General features: G+C 44.1%; 1 protein-coding gene and 1 long non-coding RNA gene across 2 annotated transcripts in view; one reads left to right on the forward strand and one right to left on the reverse strand.

The window, feature by feature from the left end:
• Positions 1 to 18,276, forward strand: part of LOC148349956 (transmembrane protein 132D-like) — a 42,249-nt gene extending 23,973 nt beyond the window's left edge. The window contains exons 6-10 of the mRNA XM_088355744.1: positions 6,388 to 6,596; positions 9,524 to 9,698; positions 10,448 to 10,561; positions 10,634 to 10,822; positions 16,191 to 18,276. Coding sequence (XP_088211870.1) covers positions 6,388 to 6,596; positions 9,524 to 9,698; positions 10,448 to 10,561; positions 10,634 to 10,822; positions 16,191 to 17,573 — 2,070 coding nt within the window. The 3' untranslated portion in view covers positions 17,574 to 18,276. The remainder of the gene's footprint in view (positions 1 to 6,387; positions 6,597 to 9,523; positions 9,699 to 10,447; positions 10,562 to 10,633; positions 10,823 to 16,190) is intronic.
• Positions 1 to 26,943, reverse strand: part of LOC148349957 (uncharacterized) — a 47,854-nt gene that overhangs the window by 18,094 nt on the left and 2,817 nt on the right. The window contains exon 3 of the long non-coding RNA XR_015853027.1: positions 9,502 to 9,687. This is a non-coding gene — a long non-coding RNA (uncharacterized LOC148349957). The remainder of the gene's footprint in view (positions 1 to 9,501; positions 9,688 to 26,943) is intronic.

Here is a 26,943-nt window from a genome sequence, read left to right on the forward strand (position 1 = left end):
TACCAATATAGTATATATTATATATATATATATATATATATATATATATATATATATATATATATATATATAAAATTCCACAACACATGAGTCAAGTCATGTTTATTTGTGACGCCCTTTATCACAAGGAGTCTCAAAGGGCTGCACAGACCACAGATTATTGCAAACCATAGACTATTATGACACCATCTCCTGATCTAAAACCGACATGAGGGCAAGGAAAAACTCAAAAAACTCAAAATGAGGAAAATCAGCATTCGAACTGCTGATCTACTAGATATCTCGACCTGTGATTGACATTAGTTCATGCATTTTAGCCTTGCATTCAAATCAACGTATTCTTTTGTACCACTAGGATGGACTACATTTTACACACTGTCCCTTTGAATAGATATATTTTTATTTTAGATTATTTCATCTTTCGTCATGCGCCTGGGTCCGTATTGGCGTTCCCATTTATTGCTCATCATTCGCTTCACAACTTACGCGTATCCAATCACAGACACAGCGATGCTATACGTTGTGGAAGATGCACATGAAATTACGAGTAAACACACAAAACACCAAAATATATCGGTAAGCCTCCTGATCGTTTTCTTACTTCAATCACCTAAAATGACGGCAATTGGTTTTGGTGTGCCACCTCGAGATTTTAGATCTGGCCACCGCTTTGAAAGGCGGCACCGGACGTGCAATGTTGCGGCTGCAATTCATTATCCCCAATTGACTATTGTTGAGAGCGGGGGCCCACAGAGCACATTTTATTCGCCTCTGACTGCTGAAGTGTGTCATTGAAACCAGGTGACAGTGAACTGTACTGTTTTTGACTTTAATCTTTCTATACATCCATCTATTATCTGCACCGCTTATCATTAGGGTCGCGGGGGTGCTGGAGCCCATCCCAGCTATCTTCGGGCAGTGGGCAGGGGACACCCTCAACTGCTTGCTCGCTAGTCGCAATGAACCTGACATGCATGTTTTTGGAATGTGGGAGGAAACCGGTGTGCCCGGAGGAAACCCACGCAAGCACGGGGAGAACATGCAAACTCCACACAGGAGGTTTGATCTCACCACCTCAGAACTGTGCCGCACACGCGCTAACCACTGCGCCGCTGTGCTGCCCGGCTTTAATCTATGGAGAGACTATTGCTAAGGGCAGGGAACAAGAGAGAACATTTATGTCACGCACGGCGACTCTTTTTCCCACCATTCTTGACGCTCGATAGGAACCGCAGCCATGCGACTGCGATCCATTATCTCCAATCCCACAGTGTTGGGAGCGGGAGCCGGCAGATGGCCCTTTTGTCAAGGAAGCGTGCCCTTCTGGCTGCCTAAAACGAGATGCATGGTTGTAGCCACAATACATTATCCCCAGTTGACTACAGCTGAGAGTAGGGGTCAGCAGAGCACATATTTTTTTGCTTTGGACCGCAGAAGTGTGCCATTGTGCAACAATAAAACATGAACTGTACTGTTTTGGCTTTAATCTATGGAGAGACTATTGCTAAGGACAGGGAACAAGGGAGAATATTTATGTCATGCACGACGACTCTTTTCCCCACCATTCTTTACGCTCGAATGGGACAGCAGCCATGTGACTGCGATCCATTATCTCCAGTACCATAGGGCTGGTGGCCCTTTTGTAGGGAAGCGTGCCCTTCTGTCTGCTTAAAACCAGATGCATGGTTGTAGCCACAATTCATTATCCCCAGTTGACTATTGCTGAGAGTAGGGGTCAGCAGAACACATATTTTTTTTTTGCATTGTGCATGAACAATAAAACATGAACTGCACTGTTTTGGTTGTGATCCACTATCCCCAGTTCAGTATCGCTGAGTGTCGTGTAAGCCTTATAGTCCAATTTGCTATATAGATGTATGACAAGACTTTATGCCTTAGAATCCGGTGTAGTGCAGAAAATACTCCAATAAAGTATTTTCACACCACTGGGGGTCGCTGTATAACAAACCCTTTTGCCGTCGCTCTCGTTTTCGAACCCTGTTCCCCGAGTCACGCGTGTCCATTTTCTCTGGGAGAAGCCAATAAATTGGAAATGAGAAATAGCAAAGGTTTCCTGCTGGAAGTCATTTGACATGTTGCAAAAGAGGAAAAAAGAAAGGTCTTCCCGGACAGCCTCTCGCAGAATTTCCACCGGGATTCCGGTCGACTTCGCCGGAAAGTCATCTCTCGCTCTCATTTTTATTCCACCTTTCCCTTTTATCTGAGCTCTCTTCCGGCGTTACGGCCTATTCTCCAGTCTAGTGCTCTCCCAATTACCTCCTCGGAGAGACTGGTTTGTTAAGATAAGTGAGGCTGCGGCCCAGATAGGCCCCCCCGTCTTAAATAAAACACGCCGAGCGCGCCGGCTCAGCTCATTGCGCTTAATGGCCGCCGCGTTAAAGCTGAGCTCGTGAGACGGCTTGATTTACCTTCGTGTCGCTGAGACTCGGCTGCGACTTTGTTCCCGATATCAAGCGGATAAACCGGACGGGAGATCTTTATGTTAGCCCTGCACGTAGCGCCAATTCCGGACGGCTAAACGGGCACCTGATAAAAAGGTGGGTTGCGTCGTTTAAGGTGTCCTAGAAAATGACACAACTTGTGTTAATGTCAGGACCAGAACGGAAACAGGACCCAATTCCGTGACGTTCAGCACAAGTTCTATTGAAAGAAAGAGGAAGGGCTGCGCCCACGATCCGGTGTTCGCTGGACGCGGGAGGCAAGTCGCTCTCAGATTTGGACTGGGATCCGAATACAGAAGTGAAACTTCCGTAGCGAGCGATGGACGGAAAACTGGTCGGTAGCCGGGGACTGGGAGAGCAAAGCGTGGTGGGGGTCAAAAACGATTCGTAAGCCAGAACGGGCAAGTAGACGTGGTCGGGGACGAAAAGAAGTCGTAAGCCAGAATAGGAGAGAAGACGTGGTCGGGGACAAAACAGGTCGTAGTCGGAGACAGACAGGAGCCAAAACGGGACAGGTGGGAGTCAGGGTCGAAAAAGGCTTGCCTAGTATACACTGAGGTTCGCAGACGGACTGACAACAGGGGACAGACAGGACTGGGTTCAAATTGTGACAGGTAGCCAATCAGAACCTGAGCAGGCACAGGTGAGTCACATCAGTGATAATGAAATAAACATGCACAACAACGTACGTAAACGCTCAAAAATGTACGTAAATACGCATAAAAACACAGGTAAAGATATGCATGACAACATACATGAAAACACACAAAAACAGCCTAGTATACACCGAGGTTCGCAGACGGACTGACAACAGGGAAGAGTCAGGACTGGGTTCAAATATTGACCGGGAGCCAATCAAAATCCGCAGCAGTTGGCGCCAAAGGAGCGGGCACAGCTGAGTCACATCAGTAATCATGACAGTTAATAATGCCCAAATAAGTTCAAAGAGCCACAATGTTTTTTTTTTTACACAGCACCTATCTGCTTTTATCTTACTTTTACCCCGTGTTCCGGCCACAAAGCGCGTTACGCTAGAGGAAATGAGGCAGAGGGGCAGAGTGATTTAATGTGCTGGCGGTTTTCTTTCATTCTAAATGATAATGGCGAAAGTAAGAAAAGGCCTGATTGAAATTCTAAATGCCAATGCAAACCCCCAGAAATAGTTTTTTTTCAGCGCATCTAAAAATTTCACATAAACGCAACAAAAGGATCTTATTGCATCATCCGTTGCGGCCTGGACCATGTGTGGTCCCTTCTCAAGGTTTCTTCATTTTCCTCATGTTGAGGTTTTTCAGTTTTTCATTTAGGTTTCCGATCAGGGGATGGTGTCACAATAGTCTGTGGACTGTGCAGCCCTTTGAGACTCTTTGTGATTAAGGGCGTCACAAATAAACATGACTTGAGTTGACATTTTTGAGTTTTTCCTTGCCCTCATGTAAGTTTCAGATCAGGGGAGGGTGTCATAATAGTCTGTAGTTTGCAATCATCTGTGGTCTTGCAGCCCTTTGAGACTCTTTGTGATTAAGGGCCAAACAAATAAACATGACTTGACTTGAGGTTTTTGCGTTTTTCTTTGCCCTCATGTAGGTTTTAGATCCGGGGATGGTGTCATAATAGTCTGTAGTTTGCAATAGTCTGTGGTCTGTGCAGCCCTTTGAGAATCTTTGTGATCAAGGGCCAAACAAATAAACAGGACTTGACTTGACAGAGGCTGCAATGATGATTTCAGCCAGTGGATGGCGTCAGCAAGTGAAATACTTTGAAGTCACGAACACCATTTTTAAGGAAGAATCTCGTGTTTGGCTTTGTATAAGCCGCCCTGGATTTGAATCCGCAGACTTAAACAGCCATAAAAAAGAACTTATTCACCTCCATGCGCCCGCTTTGAGACTGGGAGGTTCGGGTTCGCGCCCCGGCCGAGTCATTCCTAAGACTTAAAAAGTGGTCGGCGGCGCCCTCTGTTGGCTGCGGCTGCATCGGCTCGCTACAACGGGTCAGGTGCAATCGACATTTCGTTCTGTGTACATTGTTACACAGAATGACAATACAAGGAAATTATTATTATTATTATTATTATTTTGCACAATAATAATAAAAAAAAAATGCTGGTGAAATGCCGAGTACAGAAAAGTAACCGCGACACACTTATGCAACGTGTCTGCAGTTGTCAATCTTAATCACAAGCACAGCAGTTGATCTTAACTCATTCAGTGCCATATCACATAAACATGTCGTCTGAAGTATTGTCCCTGAGTGCCAAATTGAAAAAAATACTTTTTTTTCATTTTATCTAAAAAAAACTACAGTGGTACCTAGGAAAGGTTACAATGAAGGGAAAATATTGCCTCTAGTTACAAAGGCGTTTTAGGATACAAAGTCAAAAATACAGTACAGGATGCGATATTATTAGTTTCCTGAACGTAAAGAAACTGGCTATCACTTCAAATCTCGAGGAGGAGGACGCAGCCATGATTCAACCAGCCCATATTAAAGACGTTTTACAAAATTCCATGGAGTTTGTGGAAAGGAATCAGAAATTGTTTACAGGTCGGGCTTTCGCTACGTCTGCTTCGGGCATTTCCGATGGAATGTCAAAAGCTGGCAGACGTCGTTGGATCGTTTTCTCAAAGCATGCAAGGCGTGAATGAATATTTAAATTATTTCCTTTCATTTTCGTGTTTTTTTTTTTACATGTTGTGCCTCTCGTTTTATGTTTATTGTGCTGTAATCTAATTTGAACGTGTATTTGTTTCATGTTGTGATGTTCATTTATGATTTATTAAAAAAATATCATAATGTACTTTGTGCTGGGCTTGAAACGGATGAGTGCATTTACATACAAAATACATCTCTACTTACAAAAATTTACGGTTACGAAGCTACTAGAGGTACCACTTTATTATGAAGCGTTTGGCACAGCTCATCAGTGAATAATAAGCCTCTGGGAATGATTTCAGTATGAAAAATCACCATAGAATGGCAGGAGTGGCTTTGATCAGAACTTTCTCCGCTCATCGAGAAAGCCCAAATTCCTATTGTTGCTTCCTGTATTCAGCGATTGAAGTGGAAAGGCGACCTCGTGAGGAGAGTCGTGAAGCAGTGTGATGAGAAAAGCAAATCAATAAATAAGGACGGATTTAACGTTTCAACATTTCAAAAAAATATGACAAATGAGTCAAAATTGCAAAAATTGGCTGGCACCGGCAGTTTCCGTATGAAAGAAATGTCAGGCACTGAATGAGTTAACTGTCCTAAAATAAAGAGCAAATTGGACTTCCACTATATGAGGGGGCAGTGGCGCTCTCATTGACAGAGAGTGCACCCGGCAGCCTCTTTCTAGCTGCTTGTGTGTCTGTTTGGTCTGCTCTTCTCTTTTCATCTTTTTTTGGAGTTTGGGTTGGTTTTTGCATCTTTCTCGTAACAGGCATTTTATTACTTTCACCATTTTCAGCCTAGAATAAAAACAAGCATGAAATCACTCTCCGACCCTCTCCTCCAGCCTAATGCGCCCAGTGGCTAGAACACCGATGATAAAAGTAAGATCAGAGCAGATAGGTGCGGTGAAAAGAATTATATAATGGCTCTTTGAACTGGGCATTGTTAACACATACTTTACAGAGAAAGTATTTCATTCGAAACTTTACAAAGACACCTCAAACGACGCACTCCACCTTGAAGCCCATGCCCGACGAGACCTGACCTAAAATGTTAATCGTTATGTTCGGGTCAGGCCAGGCTTCTCTCCGGCTTCCATCTGGGCAATTGCGCAGTGGTCTCACGTCTCTAAACCCATGAAAAACTTTGATGCGCACGATAAATATGAAAATAATTCCTCATTTGGAATGTGGATTTCTTAATTCTGATGGATGGGATTTAGCTCCTGATACTCAATCACGCCCCCTTTTGTTATTTGGTCCCCACTCAGGTATCGGAACGCTGCGATTTTGTGTTTGTGAGCGGCAAGGAGTCCCGCGGGAGGATAGGAGCGCCAGTCACCTTCACTTACGCCTTCCTGAGCTCGCAGCTGGAAATAAACGTCTGGACGCCCCGCCTGCCGCTGAGCATCCACGTGGCCGACCCTGAACTCAACCAAATCAAGGGCTGGAGAGTCCCCGTTAGCACCGCAAACCGAAAGTAAGGACCCAGACTTCATTTCAGCCTCGTCCGATTTTTTTCCAAGGTTAAAGCGAGTCATATAGATCGGAAACTCAGCTACTGTGCTTAAAGCTTGCAGCCACAGAGTACCTGAGACTATAAGGCACACCCAAATAATTGGCCAGGAGACTGAATGTGCGCCTTATAATCTGATGTACCTTATGTGCAGACAAAATTAAGTCAAGTCAAGTCCTGTTTATTTGTTTGGCCCTTAATCACAAAGAGTCTGAAAGGGCTGCACAGATCACAGACTATTGCAAACCACAGGCTATTATGATACCATCCCCTGATCTAAGACCTACATGAGGGCAAATAATATACATATTATCAACATAAAATATAGATTATTTATATGCTATAGAGTAGAAGTGTGTTTTAAGTTTAGATCTAAACATTTCCACTGAGGTTGCAGATCCAATCTCAGGGGGAAGGGCATTCCAAAGCACCCGGGCCTGGATGGAGAACGCTCTCGAACCTGCAGATCTCTTCATGGCTCTTGGGTAAATCTGGAAAAATTCCCTGGACGGCCACCATGTCGCTCATCTATAGATTTCAGCCCTTTAATATGTGATGTAAATTTCTTCCCGTATGCGTTGAATCTTCTTATTAAAGAAGACCATAAAGTCATGGGCTGAATGGGTAGAACTATCTGGGATAATCTGTTGCCTCGTTAGCGATGTTACAGTGTCCAAAAGGATTTTGGGGTTATTCTTTTGTGCCGCAATAACCTTTGAAAAACAGGCTGATTTTGCAGAGGCAAGGGCTGCTTTATACTTGAACAAGTTGTCACACCAGGTTTAACGGAAAACATCAAGCTTGGTAGCTCGTCCTTTTCTTTCAGATTTCCTGCATTCTTGTTTAAGCGATCTAATTTCATCAGTAGACCAAGGCGTGCGTCTTTTAGGTCGTGATTTAAGGCTTAGGGGCGCCACTGAATCCAGGACACTAGCCAGGGTAGCATTAAACTCATTCATGAGTGAGTCAATAGAGCCTTTACATAAAGGAAACGCCAAAACTACTTCTGAAAGAAGATCAGAGAGATACATTATACCCAGTTGACTATTGATGCTTGGGGGACGTGGCAGAGTGCACGTTAATAACAGTGAAGGATTCTAGTAGCCGTTTCCGACAATAAACAAGAGAGTATATTAAATGTCTATTAAAATAATATTTGCATTGGATGGCTGACGCTGCTTTCGGTATGTGAGTGTGTGTGAATGGGTAAGTGTGAAGCACATTGTAAAGAGTTCTTCGGTGACTTGAAAAGCACTATAAAAATGCAGCTTGTTTACAGTTACCATTCTCTCAAATGAAATGTCTGCTGTAACGTGACTTTTGTTTTAAACAATTCTACAGTTTTGTGAAATCGATTCGACCTCCCAGTAAGCAACGCCGTGGCTTAATCTCCCGTGGACATTTGCTAGTTAGTCGTAAAAAAAGAGAAAAAAAAGTGCACGCGGCGCATTAACAAAAAGGCAGAGGAAGCACATATGCCCTGCAGATAAAGGTTAGTTGATTTTTCGCGTCCAATGCTGTAGACCGGAGTCATTATTTTTCACTCAATACGGACGATGACGGCTGTCCGATGACCCGTTTGCTTTCTGCAGTGTAACAATTGAACATTTTGGTGCTTTTTCGCTTCCCGGAGCGCTCGATACTTGGCGGCGGACGGAAGCGGGTCAAAATAAGTTTCCATGGCCAGTTAGCACGTACGGATAGATCGAGGGAGGCCAGAAATATGCTCCTTCTACCAGCACACCGAGAACTGTCTCACGTAATGACGTTTCAGAACCTTCATTCAGAACTTTAAGAACAAATAAGTTGGTCAAATGAGTTCAATTTGAATATGAATTTAAACATTGATACATCTGTTTTAATACACCCCCGGTCTCCCGGAGTCCAAAATCAAGAGCCTTCAGCTGGTACAAAATGCTGCAGTGGGGCTTTTAACCAAGACAAGAAAGTTTGATCACATGACCCCGATTTGAGCTAACGTGCATTGGCTCCCTGTTAGCTTAAGATGTGATTTGAAGGTTCTCTTGGTAGTATACAAAACCATGCACTGACTTGCCCCTATCTTTCTGATTTAATTTTCCACTATGTTCCTGCTCTGAGCCTTTGTTCGGAAAATGCTGGTCTACCAGTGATCCCAAGAGCCAAGAAGAAATCCGACAGTGTTTTCCATTAGGTGCCTTGGAGCTGTGGAATGCTCTTCCCCCTTGGGTTGGATCTGCAACCTCAGTGGAACTGTTTAAATCTAGGCTTAAAACACACGTCTATTCAATAGCATATGAATAACCTATATTTTATGTTGACAATATAAGGGGATGGTGTCATAATAGTCTGTAGTTCACAAAAGTCTTTGATCTGTGCGGCCCTTTGAGACTCTTTGTGATTAAGGGCCAAACTAATAAACATGACTTGACTTGACCCTACAGCTTCAAAATGTAGTTCAAATTCAAGTCTTGGTTTCAGGCAAAAACCATGTATCAAAAAGTACAGCAGGGAACCAGGATACAACAATAATATGTCATATGATGAGACATAAAAACCTACGGTAATGAGCTCGTACATTTCCAACTCTTTCATCAACAAAATAGGATATGATATTGTATAAGGGTAAATGTTCTGCTTTTAAGAAACATATAGAGTGGTCTTATATAGTGTTTTTACATTTCAACCAAAATACGCTCCTTGGACCGATCCAAAAAAGCATGAGAAGGAATATCCCTAATTTTGAGTCCGACAATGGGCTGCTGAAAAATATTCAGGGGCTGCAAGTGGCCTCTGTTGTTTCGTGGGAGGAAGTCAAGCCCCAAAACGGCCGTGTGGCAACATAACAAGAGCAAAAAATGCCATTTTTCACACCACTTTATGTTCTTACCCTTCCCGCTGTTGTGCTTCAGAGCCACCTGGAATAGCGAAGAAGAAGAGGAGATGAGGAAGGGCAGAGGCTGCATGCTGCAGTACCAACACTCGCCCATTCGGGTTTTCACGTCCTTTCGGGCCGACTCGGACGCGCCGCCGGACTTGCTGACCGGCTCCGAGCCCGTCCAGTATTTCCTGGGTCCTGATTGGCAGGTGACAAAGCACAGCACACCTTTTATCGCATATTCCACGCATATTTTGATTTGATGTCGTCATTTGGCACTTATCTGGTTAACATGAAAAACATGTGAAAAATGTTGAAGCAAATTGTGTGTTTTTTTTAATTGCGATCGTTATAAAATCAATACATTATGATTATTTTTGCTGCAAATGTTCTTAATTCAAGAAAAAAACATTTTTATCTAAAAATGACTTATTTAGTATTTTCTAATCCAAATCGCCATAAGTTGCCTGAGGTCCTATATACTAAATACACAAAATCAAACAAATACATTTAAGAATAAAGGAACTCATAACATTTACATTTTTGTGATTTAATCAAACCCTTGCTTAGTATAAATAGCAAAATATAAAAACAAATAAAGCAATTAAATAGATGACACAACATTAAAGCGAACTGGCTGATAAAATAAAACGGACCAAAAAATTGAAACTAACAACAAACTGAAAAAAAAAACCATTCTAATGTTCGAATAAATATAAATATACTCTATATCAACACGTTACATCGGGTATTCCTTTTACTTTATTATTGTTTTATTTTCAACACAAGGATACTGCTGGAAGTGTCAATTTCCCTACGGGGATGAAGAAAGTATCTATCTATCTAAAAGCCTTTCACATAATGAGTATTTCAATAAAAAAAATGGAAACAACATTCAAATACATAACTAAATAAACGAATGCAAACGCAATGCAAAACTGTCCCGTTTGGCCACTAGGCGGACGTAAGCAATCTGGTGAGGGGCTCTCTGAAAGTGTCGGACCCGGACGTGGCCCGGATTCAGGACGGGGAGGTCCTGCGGGGTCGGGCCGTGGGCAGCGCTACCGTGCAGGTGACGTATCTCGTGCGTTCCTCGAGTGTTACCACGGCAACCGTGCAAAAACTGAAACGCCGCTGTGCGCAGGTGCTGTCGCCGTGGAGCGCTTCCGTCCTGGCGGAGACGGCCGTCACCGTGACGGACGACAAAGTGAGCGTGACGGATCTGGGCGTGCGCTTGGTCTCCGGACTCTCGCTTTCGCTGCGGCCCGGCCCGGGAAGCGGCGGCCTGGTCGCCGTGGCGACCCCCCGCCAGACCGTCACTGGGCTCAAACAGGCAAGGGTAGAAAATTCAGACGCTCCGAGCGGAAGATTTATCCGTGTGTGAGTGCCGCCTCTCCCATTTTCAACGCTGACCGACGGCCCCGAAACACGTCGGTCATCTCAAATCCGCCGCCGCGGGCTCATTTGCGGCCCGGCGGTGATCGTTTGAGGTCTGGACCTGAAAATGAAAATGAAACGGATACTCGTTCCATCGTCATGAGTAGCTAGGGCTCCATATTGGAAATACAGCCGCAATCGTTATGCCAGCGGGTTAAGAAAAAGGCTGCAAAAGGTGGTTTACGTCTGCTGTGTCTTTTAAATGGCGTATTTGAAAGTCGTGTACTTGGCCAATGGACACATGGATAAACAGATAAAGGTGAAAAGAGAGAGGGGCAGAGAGAAGTCGAGAGGTAGAGAGAAAAATTTAGAGAGAGGAAAGAGGACGGTAGAGAGAAGTAGAGGGAGGGGAAGAAAATAGAGGTAATACTAATAATAATAATACATTGTCTTTCGAAGCGCCTTTCAGGACACCCGAGGTCGCTGTACATATGAGTAAGACACAACAATTAAGCAGGAGTAAAACAAGCAACCAGCTCGGTGGCCTTGGGGGTAGGGCTACCGCTCCGAGACTGGGAGGTCGCTGGTTCAAGCCTCGGCCGAGTCATATCTAAGACTTACAACATTGGTACTCATTGCCTCCCTGCTTGGCACTCAGCATTAGGGGTTGGAATTGGGGGGTTTGCTCACCTAATGACTCCCAACAAATCAGTTGGGTTGAGCAAAGGGGCTGGGAATCCCCTCCTCGGTAAAAAGTCAGGAATGTGTTCTTGAATCTAGCCACCTCCCACTAGGGGAATATGGCTCCAGTATATTTATATATAAAAAACAAGCAAGTCATAAATAGCAAATGCGAACACATTAGAGTTTAAAGGGGCAGTGTGTGAGGCAGATGGTCGAGAAAAAGGCAAGTCTGAAGAGGTGAGTTCGGAGTCCGGATTTGATGGTGAACAGGGTCTCAGAATTTTGAGGTCAGGCAGCAATGAGTTCCATAGCTGGGGGACAGAGCGGCTGAAAGCTCAGGATGGCGTGGTGGTGTGAAGGAGATAGAAAAGGTAGGGAGGGGCAAGGTTATGAATGGCCATGTGGGTGTAGAGCAGGATTTTGGAATTGATTCTATGGTAGATTGGGAGCCAGTGGAGTTGCTGAAGGACAGGGGTAATGTGATGGCGAGAGGGTTTTTTTTGGGTGAGGAAACGTGCGGAGTTATGGACCTGCTGAAGTTTATGAAGGGATTTTTGGGGTAGACCGTAGAGGAGGGAATTGCGGCAATCGAGGTAGATAGAGAAAAGAAGTGAGAGGTAGAAAGAGGTAAAGAAAGATGAAAAGAGTTAGAGAGAAGTAGAGAGAGAAAGAGGTAGGGAGAGGTAGAATAGAGAAATAGATAGAACAGTGAAGAGAGAGAGGATGGTAGTAAGAGGTAGAGAGAGAGGCACGGAAAGGTTGAGAGAGGTATTCACGAGAGAAATAGAGAGAAGTTAAGAAAAAGAGAGAAAAGGTGAGCCAAAATGAGGGAGCGGTGGGGTGTAGAGAGGAAAGAGGAATTGAGAGAGTAGAGAAGAGTATAGTGAGAGAAGAAGAGAGGTAAAGAGCTAGAGAGAAGGTAGACATAAGTAGAGAGAGTGAAAAAAATGGGAGAGAGCATTAGAGGAAGGAACAAAAATAGGGAGACTGAGAGTGAGGGATAGAAAGGTGAAGAAAGATAGAAAGCGATAGAGAGAAGTAAAGAAGAAGGTATTTAGAAAAAGCTAGAATAGAGAGGTAGAGAGAAAAGTACAGTGAGACAGCAAGGTCATGAGAGGTAGCGAGAGAGGCAGAGATAGTGGTAGTTTGAGAGATATAGCGAGAAATAAAGAGAGCGAGAGAAAGAGCGAGTCAAAAAGAGTAGGGAGTAGAGAGGAGTTGAGAGAGAAGTAGAGAGAGAGGTGGAGCAAAGGAGAGGTGGAAAGAAAAGAAGAGAGCGGTAGAGTGGAGTAGAGAAGGTGGAGTAAAAAGCTAAAGAGAGAGGGATATAGAGAGATCCAGAAAGAGATAGAATAAGAGAGAGACAGAAAGAGAGTTAGATAGGGAGTAGAGCAAGAGAAGGTAGAGAGAAGTAATTAGATAGACAAGGCAAGAGAGAGAGAGTGAGAGGGCAAGGGAGTGAAGGACAGAGATGTAAAATTTGATAGCCCAGGTGTGGACGCAGTGGTTGTATACGGGTGGAGCCGCTTTGATCGGTTGAGAGTCAGCCGCATTCACTCCCTATCATCTCAGGTTAATCGACGCATCAAATTTCGATTTTCCTAAGGTCCGAAGGAGATTGGCGTCAAAGTTTGAATGTATTTTGAGAGGGAATGTAAGCATAATGGGTCCTGGCGGGCGGCCAGTCCAAAAGTCACAGGGCAACAATCCCCGGCACTAATAAGGAGAAAACAAGACTATTGAGAATCCGCAGCAGATGATCCCCCTCTCTCTCAATGTGTCCCTTGTAAAGAAGGGGCTTCGGCCGCTAAGCTAATGGCGGCGTGGGAGCCATGAACGTACCGAGTCACATTGCCACCGCGAGTTTTCCTTGGTGGTTTAACCGTCTCCGAAGGTCATCGCTCCACCGTTTCAAGCTTCGGGAGTCAAAAGAGAAAAAAAACGAGCCAAATTTCAGTAATAGCTATAATCATTTACAGCGTCTGCACTCAGAATGATCCAGGTATGGTTTCAAACACTGCATTATTCACATTTTGCCACCCCGGTATTAAGGGGCTCCGAAATCACCACTTAATATAAAAGACCGCAGGGGAGCCGTGTCCTTTTTGGATGTCGGTAGGTGAAACCGTTTAAGACGCGCGTGGGAAAACTGCAGCCCGCGGGCCACGTGCGGCCCCGGCAGGCTTTTTCATCCGGCCCGCCAAACCAATATGGTCCAAATATGTATATATAAGTAAATCCAGTACAATTCTTAAAAAAAAAAAAAAAAAAAAAAAAAAAAAAATCGCTGCTGACTTTGTCCTCATTTTGTGTCTATAACATAAATACTACTACTGAAATATTAGAGAACCACTAAACAAATCCTCTTACCAAAAAAAATAAAAATAAAAAATGCTTTAGACAATACTACTACAGTAATACAACAATATGAAAATACTACAAAAATACAACAGTGATGCTACAGAAATACTACGGTACATAAATACTACCAAGGAAATACTTGGTAATTCTACAAGACCAAATAGGAAATGTAGTGCTTAAAACAGGTACATAATATATGAGCGTTTTTTTATAATAATAATAATAATAATTTCCTTTGTATTGTCATTCTTTGTAACAATGTACACAGAACGAAATGTCGATACACCTGACCCGTTGTAGCGAGTCGATGCAGCCGCAGCCAACAGAGGGCGCCGCCATTATACCAATTAGGTATGTCTCGGCCGAGGCGCGAACCAGCGACCTCCCAGTCTCAAAGCGGGCACACTACCATCTAGGCTACTGAGCTGGTAGACCAACTTGATGAAATTTCAACAGGTTTAAAAAAGATAATGTATATTAAATAGGATTGGTGTCCAGGACTGGCCCCCTGACCACATTTTTGAACCCAATGCAGCCCCCCACCACTGGTTTAAGGGCTCGCTGGCGCACGCTTTGGCCGAGTGCCCGGGATGCTGGCCCGGCGCAGCAATTAGGTAGCCGTTCTCCCTGCAGGAGACAGCACTCAATTTACTGACTGCGGCCGGTGGGCGCCGTTCTCTTCCCTGCGCTCGTGTCGATGATAAACGATTACCGGATGGAGAGCTTTTAACGATGCGCTCGGGGCCGTTGGCAATATATTCAAATCCAAAATATAGGTTATTACTATGGCTCCCCGGTGGCTCGTATTAGCCGCGGGAAATAGGCCATCGGGTGTTCTTGTGATCAGAGTGGCGGATTTTTGGATTTTGCGAATCAGTTCTCTTTGCTGCCATTACATTTTTTAGGGGGCTTTAGCGTTCCCTCGAGTGTCAGCGTCGAGACAATAGGATCGACTGCTGTCATCCCTCCTTTATCGAGATTATTGGGGACCGGAACACTTTGTGATGTGTGATAATCCGTGAAGTAGCCCACTCTCGATTTCTCAACATGGATACCCGACCGGGTGTCTCTGCCGGTGATAATGGATCGCGGCCAAATCAGTGCAATTCATGTTAGGTGGGCTAAAACAGCATGGTTTAGGGGAAGAAACTAAAAAAAAGTGAAATGCCGGTCCCTGCTCTTGGCAATAGTCGACTGGTGATAATGGATTCTTTGCCAATGTTCCCTCTAAGCTGCGTGTGTGCGCAATTGCGCACTGCCCAGAGCTTTTCCGCTCACAAGAAAATCTAGCCAGCTCGCAAAAATAAGGGCTCGAAATTGCTCATTAAGAAGCCAATTAAGTCAAAGTTACAGTGTATGAAGGTTCCCCTGACGCTGTGTTCTAAATGCGGTATTTTGAAGTCAAGGTCGAACAAGAAAGAAAAAAATAACAAAATGAAAAGCAGAGAAAAAAAGAAACAAAAGGAAGAGAAGAAAGAAGGAAAAATTCAGAAAAAAAGCCAGAAAAAAAGAAAAGAAACAAATAAAGGAAAAAATGTAATAGAGAACAAAAAGCAAGAAAAAAGTAACAGCTCGGAAAAAAATGAACACGAGATTTTCTAAAGGAATTAAAAAAAAAGAAAACACAGGGAAAAAAGAAAAAGTTTGTGTTGCATTCAAATAATTTCCAATTATATCAAGTCAATCTTCCCCTAAAAAATGTAATGAAATACAGTTGTGTATCGTGCAACCAAATCAATAAGCCCCCCAAAATGTTTGTATGATGCGACAAAAGATACCAGGAAAAAAATGGAAATCTTGTGAAAGAATTGTAAAAAGAAATGACGTTTGTAGGCAATCGTACAACCTTTGCAATTGTACATGAGTCAATTCATGCAAGAGTGAATTTTTATTTTTGCATTGCCGGAAAATGTAACTTGATGTCAAGTTTTGGACCTGTTTAATAATGACTTAGTTGCCACGTTTGGGATTGCTGTTGCTCACTGTAGTTTCAAGCGTTGCTCACCCACTTTGTGTGAACGCTCAGACCCGTAAGGAAAATTACAAGGGAACATTGATCACGGCACAAACGGTGCAGTTCATTTAGGCAAGCGACAATGGCATGTTTTCATTTTTGGAGGGTTTGGTAGCAAAAAAAGTTGCCAGGCCCGACAGAAGTACGCTGGAGGCTTGCGATACCGCAGCAGGCATAATCACTAACAGTAAAGACGATTCTATTCTATTCTATTCTCATTGATTCTCATTGACCGAGTGGCCCGACTTTGCTTTCTTATTTCCAGGAAGCCGTCATCAGTTGCTGGGTCCAATTCAGCGACGGAGCCGCGGTTCCCCTGACCATCTTCGACCGTGGGATCTACTCGTTGACCGTCTCCACCCCGGACGAAGCGGTGGCCACCGTCCGCCGGACTCCGCAGTCCACCTTCGTGGTGGCGCAGAGCCAAGGCCAGGGCCAGGGGGCGCTGGTCAGAGTGGAGTTGAGGATCTGCGAAGAGTGCCAGAAGTCCAAAAGGAAGAGCAAGCTCGGGGTCGGTACGGGGCTCCTACGGACCAACTTCCAGGCTGGCGGGCCAGCTTTCGGTGAGAAGGACGAGCTTGGGAAAGAGAAAATCAGAGACGACAACGGAGGTGCTTCCGAAATGGTCGGGGGTCTCAAAACAACAGTGACCTTGCAACCGTCGGTGACGGAAGTGGACCGAGCGTTCTTCAGAACGGCTTCAGAAATGAGCACCGTCAGATCGCCGGTAACCACCACTGCCCAGTCAGGGGTGAATCCAACTGCAGGACCGAGCAAAAATCAACTTCCTGTGACGGCATCTTCTACGAGTTTACTCAACCCTCCAAATACCATCAGACCTGCTGATGTCACAACTCGTGTGAACGAAGAGCAGAAAATAGGCTTTGGTAACATGTTCGACAATCCAAACCTAGATGAAGTTTTACCCAAAATAGAGCCTCCGAAATCCAGACCTCCAAAATTCATCGAGAGTGACCTCATACGGACATTCCGCTCCATGTCCGACTTGGAGATCGGCATCTATTCCTTAGTGGGGGTCTTATGTATCGCTATATTTGGGTTTCTACTGAACTGCGTTTCCTACAGACTCTGTTTCCGCCACAAGAAAACCCCTATAAAAGCAGCGCCGACACCCAACGTGGACCCAAAGAACCATAAACACGACTGGGTGTGGCTTGGGAGCAACAATCCGCCGCCCGTCGCCTCGGACGCAGCTGCTAAAACCTCGACGCTGACCCGACGCACTACCGACAACAACCGCGGCCCGGAAATCTCCATCCCCGTCGCGGCCGGCGTTCCCGAAAGAACGGCCACCTTGGGTCGCACCAGAACGGGCTCTCAACAGCATCTACACCGAAGAGCCACGGATCCCGTGGCCAACCGTTCGGCCACCTTGCTGGCCCGACCTCACCGCAACGAGCCTCTCCATTCGCCCACCAGTAAGAGGAACCAGGTCCAGTTCACCACCTTCACTACGTTGGATATCAAACACTTGTCGGCGCTGAAGAAAAACGGTGTGGACTTTCACTTGACCAACGGGCAGCAACCACAGCAACAGTTACAGCAGCTGACACCCCCTGCTGGGATTCTATCCCCACTGCCTGATATGCCGTGGCCGGTCGTCAAACCTCTTGGAGATCCCCAGTGAGTTTTGGGTGTGTCCGAAGAGACTGGGCCACACCTTGAACTGATTTCTAGTCAATGGCATCTAGACTATGGATTTGAGCAGGAAGGATATAAATAGAATAGAACAGTTTTCATCGTCATCGAAAACAACGTAGTGTACCGTTTACGAGATTTGACCTGGCACTCCAGAATGAGCATCCATCTATCCATTATCTGCACCGCTTATCCTCAGTAGGATCACGGGAGTGCTGGAGCCCGTTCCAGCTATTGGGCAGTGGGCAGGGGACACCCTCAACTCCTTGCCAGCCAATCACGGGGCACACAGAGACAGACATCTCAGTAACCTAGGGACAATTTGGATAGGCCAATTAACCTGACATGCATGTTTTTGGAATGTAGGAGGAAACCCACGCCAGCACGGGGAGAACATGCAAACTCCACACAGGATTTTATCTCATGACCTCAGAACTGTGCCGCACACGCGCTGACCACTGCGCCGCCGTGCTGCCCACTCCAGAATGAACATGCAATATAAAATTTTTGAGAAAAAAAGATCAAAATGAGTAGAATAATAGTGGTCCAGAACAGGGTTCCTTGAGGCAATGCAGGTCCAGAACAGGGAACTAAAGGCCGCCCTACAAAATACGTTTGTAAATACAAAAACATGGGTACACTAAATAGAAGATGAAGATTTATAATAAGGGTTTGTAAATACAAAGACTGACTTATCTGGAACTTTCTTCCTATTCCGGAGTTTCGGGAAATAAGATAGGGAATTAATTACAGAGTCACATTTTTCGCCTTGTTTTTAGATTCGATTGTACTATGTTGGACTGCGTGCAATTGGTCTGAGGATATGCAACGTTTGTTATGTTAATTTTAGCAATCTGTCACGGCGACATTCGGTACTTTTTTTATGGAAATGAAAATAAGTTATGCAAATGTAATCTTTGCTGCGATTTGTAATTAATTGGGGGACACGTTTTCCCCCCTATTGCTTTTCCCTGGCGGCACTGATGACATTGGAGGTAATTTTTACTGTCCCACCTTTTTGTGTTTTTGCAAAGAAATGCATATTCAACGGATTTTGTGTATACATGAGGGTTCGTACAGCTTTTTCTTGGCCAAACTCGAGCCGTTTTTACGGAAGCCAATATTCCAATTTCTTCAGTTGTATTAAAAGAAGAAATGCCGCGGAGCCAGAAATATATCTGCAGGTTTACATATGCAATTTTGAATCCTGAGTGTGCATTTATTATCATATGATTTTTAGATCTGGTGTAAATCGCTATATTTGTTTTTAGAGACAAAACTCTTTCCGTATAGGTTTTGAGTAAAGATCAGAGTAATATGTAGATTACATTTTCAGTTGCAGGAAGTTCATTTTGTTGCACTACTTTCATTTTGTTGCATGGCCCATAATGAATGACCATAATTGATACACAACCCTTGCACAAATACTCATTTCCTAGTGCCCTAATTATGTGTAGTATGTACCTGTCCTCTTGGGCGCTACCTGTAGGGGGGCGATGAGGCTTTATAGGACAATGCCATACAAACCAATACAGAGACGAAGAAATGCAATGGCAAAGCAAAGCCACCAGAGAGCAGTGTCGGTGTCATTTCTACACTGTCTTGTTGAGAAACATGGCAACCATTTCAAGCATTTACAAGCACTTCACCAAAAATCGAAGCTTTTCAAGCATTTCAAGCACTCGTGCAAACTCTGCTGCATCCGATTTTGAAAGAAAGAAAGAATGAAAACTTTATTCGAATAATAACAGTTATGATATAACATTAGCAACAATAACAACATAGTTGTAGACGCACTATTCCCAATCTCTCGTATCACACATACCCCATTTTCTTCATCTCTGTATTCCGCCAGGAATGTTTTTTTTGTATTTAAATTTGAACAAGTGAATCGTTGGACGGTGTTTGATCTCGTCTTGTCAATTCTTCCAAAGTTTGACTCCGCACACAGACACACGCACACTTTTCCTGGTGGTTCTCACCTTTGGGAATTTACTTTTTAACATTACATTTAATCCGATTTTTAAAAAAGAAAATGCTTCCAAGAAGAGCAGCTCTTTGGGGAATTTCATGTCGTCATTGTTTAAAACCTGTTCAAGAGCGGGCGGGGTCATTCACATGAAAGCCGGCCAGTGAATGACTTGGATTATCGGCTTAAACTCGGCCGTGAATCAGTTGGATTTGATAACATTGGTTACCATTGAATGGGATTTAGAGACGATGTCATCATTCTGCCCGATGGATTTCGCAGATAGGAAATCTGCTGCGGCTTGAGAATGGAAGCAAAGGAAACGATCGCAGGTGCCGATTCCCCGGCTTAAAGCCCTCGAGACCCTCTTTTATTCTCCGCTGCAGACGGACAATCTCCGGGGCTTGGTCGCATCTGCTTAAGGAGGGGGTCGGCGACCCAAAATGTCAAAAGAGCCGTATTGGACCCAAAAAACAAAAAACGAATTTATCAGGAGTCACAATAAACAAAAATCTATATGTAAGCCTTATAATGAAAGCAATACATGCGGTATGTATCTCTATTCGCCTACTATAAAAATGATTAAGTTGAATGCAGTGCATCCTGTAGAGAATGTCGTTGCCGTAGGTTTCGCCAAGTTTAACTTTATTAATATGTTAAAGAGACAGTGCGTATTATTTAGCGCCTCCTTGCGGGAAAAAAAGCCAAAACAATATTCATTTAAATGATAACCACATACATACGAACTCTCATGCAAACAGCCATTTTTTAATGAAATGTGCATTGATTTGACTCAAGGTGATCCTCACCTCGAGGGGGCTGACATGATTGGCCCCCGTCTTGGTGCCAAGGCTACCCTCAAAACCTCTCCTTTTTCTGAAATTTAGAACACAGTGAAAAAAAATGTTCCACTGTAAGATTTCTGCTCATTTTAGGTATTATTTTATTTGTTTTCCTTTGTTTTCTCTTTTCTTTTAATTTTTACTTCTTTTTCCCCTTTTTCTGGCTTTTTTCTTCTAATTTTTCATTCGTTCATATTTGTATTTTTTCTCCCAATTGATTTTTCTTCTTTCTTTTCTTTCCTTTTCAGTTTTACTTTTATTTTATTTTCCCCATTTTATTTTGGTTGCTTTTCATATTTTACTCTCTTTTTCCCCTTTTGGTCTTCTTTTTTTCCGTGAAAAGCTAAGATAAAAAGTGAGTGAAAAGAATATTGTGTTCTGGTCACTTTGAGTCTGTAGTTTTAATTATTCCTTGTGTTTTTCAGCACCGTACACATATAGTGGTCAAATATTACACACTGTACCTTCAATGAGTTACAGTATGTACAATTGTTTTGATAAAATTAAAGAAATGCAATTAAGAAATCCAATTTTTGTCGCCACTCTTTTTTGAAGATTGATAAAAACAACAACAACAAAGCTACATAATGTGCCCTTTATTTGGCCAAGGAAAAATAGTGCAATAAACTTATAAAAATACATTAAATATGTAAATAAAATCACATTAATACAGTTTAAGTTTTATTTCTGTCATGCCTGACTAGCGACACTGCCTTTTTAAAAGGGTCGGGGATTGAGCTCCATAGCTCGGCTCTCACACAGGGGCACGGGGGAGACGAAAACAAGCGAAAGAGAACTGCGCTCACATCAGCTGTTACACCCGAGTTGAAATGCAATATTTTCCTACGGATTTTAACAGATTAGAAAACGTTAAAAGTGTTTGTGTCATGTTTGTCCTCCTAAAAAAACCTTATTAAAGAAAACATATATTTTTTATTTTCCAATGTGTCAACATTTTTGGAATAGCTCCAGGGACCTTGCGCTAAAGAGCCTCATGCGGCTCCTGAACCGCGGGTTGCCCACCTCCCCCCCCGACTTAAGAAAAACCTGCACGGAGTGCCGTCCCGCTCTTAGGAAATCGACTCGAACAGTGTGTGTGCTCTTTCGGATACTCCGCCGGGAGCAGAAGAGCGTGTCAGGAAACTCTCCTCTTACGCATTAGCCGCAGTTAAGCGGTGATTCAGATCTGGTGCTTTGCATGAAATGGCGTCAGAGTCACTGTCATGTAACCTGTATAACGGCCGGACATGTTTTTATATCCATACATTGAATTTTTTTTTGTCCTTGTATGTATTTATATCGTTCTGTAGAATAAAGATTTGAAGTTACTTCGCTAAGATTTTTCCTTTCTTTTTAGATATACATATATAACATGTCACGCATGTCTTGGCTAAGAAAAAAACGTATCCTTGCCTGTAATAATCATGCAAAATGAAAATCAAGACTATGAATTGTTTCTACAACACTCATAAAATGACGTCCTGATTATAAATCTGTCAGGATTACTGATTGGGGGCACCTGCGGCTGCACCGTTGGCGCCAACAGCCACGGGACCTGATTGGCTGTTGGACTCTTTTTAAGCTCCCGTCTCCCGAAAGGAAGCCGTCAGACTGTCTGCGAAACTATGCTCCCAGCTAGGCAAGCTTTTGTACTCTCCGACATCATCCTGCCTTGGTTTTTCCTGCCTTGATACCTGTTGCCGACCTCTTTTCTGGACCCCTTTCCGCTTTTGCTCCTCCGTCCCGGCCATCGACCTTTTTTGCCCTCTTTTCTGCCTGATACCTGTTGCCGACCTCTTTTCTGGACCCGTTTCTCTCCTAAACCTTAGTTTGCACTAGGAGAGCCTTCGTTCGTCACAGAAGTCCCACTTCTTTGTTCAGAGTGACCTGCTTCCTGCGCGCAACGAACACCGGATGGTGGGGGCAATCCTTTCCTTTCTTCCAATAAAACTGAGAGAAACGTAAAGCAAGTGAGTCCTGTCTCCGTTCTGGTCCTGACAGGATTCACAGTGTCTCGAAAACCCATACAATCACATCAGTCTGTGCACGTCCTGAGCCATGCTCATTATGAACAGGTAGAGAGGAGACATGACCAAGTTGTACTACTACTTCTATCCAACGTCCACATATGTTATAACAAAAAACGTTAATACCCTGAAACTTTCTGACAAGGATCCATCCATCCATTATCTGCACCCATTATCCTTAGTAGGGTCGCGGGGGTGCTGGAGCCCATCCCAGCTATCTTCGGGCAGTGGGCAACTGCTTGCCAGCCAGAGGGGACAGGGACAGACAACACATTCGCTCATTCACACCCAGGGACAATTCAAACCGGCCAATTAACCTGATATGCCTGTGTTTGGAATGTGGGAGGAAACCGGAGTGCCCGGAGGAAACCCACGCAAGCACGGAGAGGACGTGCAAACTCCACACAGGAAGGTCCGATCTCATGACCTGAGAACTGTGCTGCACACGCGCTAACCACTGCGCCGCCCTGCTGCCCTTTCTAACAAGTAGTTTCCGCGAATTAAATATTATAACATGGAGTCAAGTGAGTAATTATCAGATTTTCTTTTTTTTTTATCAGACTGATGACTGCAGCGTCATATTTGGCTGTGATTATCTAGCACAAGTAGAATCCGGTATCACTGCAGAAGAATCTCTAATCTGGAACATCAACTCTCCTATTGACAGATTTAAAGGATTGGGGTCATTGTATTGGAGGCTTAGTGATGCATTAGAGGAGAGTCTTTATGGTAGTTTTCCGATCATGCGGTCTAAGAGAGAAAAAGAGAAGAATACTTGCGGTCTTATGGCATAAATGCCCCCCAAAAAACTAAAAAAGTAAAAATGATGGGGGAGCTTTTATATATATATATATATATATTAGATGTATATGGGAGCTTATTTCTTCCCCACATGTTTTAATCAACATCAGGGTCACCAGACTAGATGAGTAAAAGTGCGTTGGAGCGAAACTTTTCCCATGAAAAAAAAAAGTATATATTCTGGGCTTGTAAATGCAGACAAAAGAAAGTATCCTTGACAAAATGGCTAACCCATGTTCATGTAAGAAATGTGTGCGCTATGAAAATAACGATGGCTTAAACGGGTGGAAAACCAAGACCTTATTCTCACCTGTTGGAATTTGCAGGTGGACGAGACTCTAAGCCTCCCCTTCAGAAAAACAAATGTGACTTGGAACTATTTAGAGACTGCACAACAAACTAATGAAACATAGAAATGTTGTCAGGAACCAGAACAGGATCAGGACCCAAACGCGTGACATTCTCACACAAGCTTTTTATGTTACAGGAAATGGGGAGTCGTTAGACAGCGGTCTGGCATGGAAAGACAGGAAGCCAGAGACCGACGAGATCGACTCCAATTGTCCGAGATGATATCGGACAGATGGGGTCGATACCCGAGAGGACGGGACAGACAGACAGGATAATCAAACAGGATATCAAAAATAAACAGGACAAACAAGATGGGAACGAAAACTGGAGAGAATAATAAACAGGACAAAAATAGACGGGAACAAAACTGGAAACAGATATTAAACAGGACAAAAATAAACGGGAACAATACCGGACGGGAAATCCCAACAGGAACAGGACCAAGTCAGAACCAACGTCTTGTGGGGCAGAAGTTTGTTGACAGACTGACAAAAGAAAAATGAGAGCACTGAGCTTCAAATAGACAGAAAGCCAATCTGTTAACAAGCTGCAGCTGGCGCCACACGGGCGGGGCCAATGGGGCGCCATGGCAACCGTGACACACATATAGGTAAATACTTATCAAAATAATTATGTGATGAATAAAATAAAAAGTTTACAAGAGTGACAATTGAAACTCATACACTCATGTCTACATATGCAGTGATACATTTGAATATTCTAACACGATATATACACACAGTAGATTCCACACAATAAGGCCCACCCCCCAAAATTAGTCTTTGGTCAGATGTTTCTCATATATAAGGTGCATAGTACCTACTGTTATTTGTGTATAACAGATGGCATCAAACCCAAGTTGCGGCAGTGAGAGTGCTGAAACCCTCACTCCGGATCACTAATAATGCAAATGACATGAAAAAGGCATTCAATTTCCTCTTATTATCACACTACTTATACTCATGGTGCCAGAAACTAATGTCAAAGAATAGAAGAAAGAGAGAATCATCTTGAAAGATACAAATAAACCCAAAAAGCATGACGAGGGAAACGACTCTTTGGTGTGTCTCATGAATCATCGGAATTTGCGCCGGGGCCCGGGTTCGATTCCTGTTGCATACGATATTTTCTCGATTTTGGTCAGCGATGTTATTTGATTGATCGCCTCCTGTTGTAACGTACACATATGGATACTGTATGCATTTTGATCTTATCCACCATATTTTGCAATATGTAAGTGTCACAAGCCAGGAAAGGACACAGGACCCAATAGCGTTTGTTTTACTCCGTTTTTATTGAGAAAGAGAGCAGTGCTTGCATCCACCATCTGATGATCGTCGGTCATGGGTAGCGGATGGCAGGAACGCGGTAGTGGCACTTCCGCGTCGAGCGATGGTCGTCGTTGATAGCGAGAAAACGGGTCGGCGGCCAAGATGGGGGAGCAAAACAGTAACGGGTCCAGAAAAGAGGTCGCAACAGGTATCAGGCAGGAAACAGGGCAAAACGGGTCGATGGCCGGGACGAACGAGCAAAAGCAGAAACGGGTTCAGAAACAGGTCTGCAACAGGTATCAGGCAGAAAAACAGGGCAGGATAATGTCGGAGAGTACAAAACTTGCCTAGCGGAGAGCATAGGTTTGCAGACAGTCTGACGGCTTCCTTTCGGAAGACGGGAGTTTGACAAGAGTCCAACAGCCAATCAGGACCCGTGGCTGTTGGGGCCAACCGGGCAGCCGCAGGTCCAGTAATGACAATACGGCGCATATTTCTGGACAATTTGGGGTTTTTAGGTGCACCTTATAGTCGGGCAAGTACGGCAAATTGTGATCAATTCACCGTTTCTTAATCCTACTCGAACTAAGTGTTAGTATTTCCCAGCCTACATTGGGCTTCACTCATCCAGTCAATTTGAAAAAACCATAACAAACGATACATAGCAATCAGACATGTTTATTTTCCGTCTTTTCCGTCCAAGCGCTCGACGATGTCCCGGCCACACGCGTAACATCTGTTCGACGCCACTTTGCGGCCGATCTCATTTATATCAAACATGGCCGCCGGCCGTAACTCGGCATTGGCGCGCTCTTGCCCCGAGTGCAAGCGCGCACTACATCATGTCGCTGTCGAGCCTGTCGGGATGCCGCCGGTGAATTATTCACGCTGGGGTGAGCCAAAGAGTAGATGCGTCCAACATGGCGTGCCAGGAAAAGCGCAGGTAGAATTGATAACAAGCGTCCTGGCTTGCATCCTGTTTGTGTCTGCAACTTTCATGAAGAGCCTCCTGCCTTTTTTTTTATTCACTGAGCCGAATGTCTGCGGAGATTCCGAGCTAATTACCGTGCGGCTGAAATGACAGTTCGGGATATTTTACCAGATTGAAATTTCGACGTAAAAGCCAAATTGCGTCGCTATGAGGATTTTTCGATTTGCGGGCTGACAAAATTGCTTTTGAAACAAATTGATACACGAAAAAAAGGAGACAAGTCTTTCATTCAAAATAAAATAAAACGTGTTTTTCATATCATTCAAATTTAGGAGAAAAATAGGTGTTGTCCTGAAAGACATTAATAAATGCAACAAAGCCAGACTGTCATGATTACTGATGCGGGGCACTGCTCCGTTGGCGCCAACAGCCGCGGACGCTGATTGGCTGTTGGACTCTTTTTGAACCCCCCGCCTTCCTGACGACACTCGTCGGATCGATTGTGAACCTACGCTATACGCTAGGCAAACCTTTGTGACTCCTGACCCAATCCTGCCCTGTTGTTCTGTCTGATTCCCGTTGCCGACCCGTTTATGTTTTTGCTCCTCCAAATATTCCCTAGTGAGTGAATGGTTGTCTGTCTCTGTGTGCCCTGCAACTGGCTGGCAACCAGTTCAAGGTGTCCCCTGCCCACTGCCTGGAGATAGCTGGGATGGGCTCCAGCACCCCCGCGACCCTACTGAGGATAAGCGGTGCAGATAATGGATGGATGGATGGGTGGATGGATTTGAGTGCTCAGCCGTCGGTTTTTCCTCCACAATTTGAGCGCTTGCGAGAAGGCAGGTTTGCTGGAGGTCCGAAAGTCTTTTAATCAGGAAAAAAAAGAAGGACTTTCCGCGATCAGCCATCTTTGCTGTTTGCATTCGCTCGGAACGTTGTGAGGTCGTGTCCAGTACCATCCAAGTGGGAGAAATCTGACTTGCCACTTTTCTGGAATGCGGCATGAGATGAATCATTTTTAATAAGCTCGGACTCTCGCATAGGTTGCCAACACGAGCAAGGGACTTGAACTTGTTTTCAATTGATCTTATGAATGAATTTATGTGTGTCCAGAATAAAAACTTTATCCGCAAGTCTACGTGTTCACCGCAGGCTTCCCATCTGGCA

The sequence above is a fragment of the Urocampus carinirostris genome, chromosome 16, assembly GCF_059441175.1.
Source record: "Urocampus carinirostris isolate Australia breed hairy pipefish chromosome 16, RoL_Ucar_1.0, whole genome shotgun sequence".
In the NCBI taxonomy this organism is placed as follows: domain Eukaryota; kingdom Metazoa; phylum Chordata; class Actinopteri; order Syngnathiformes; family Syngnathidae; genus Urocampus; species Urocampus carinirostris.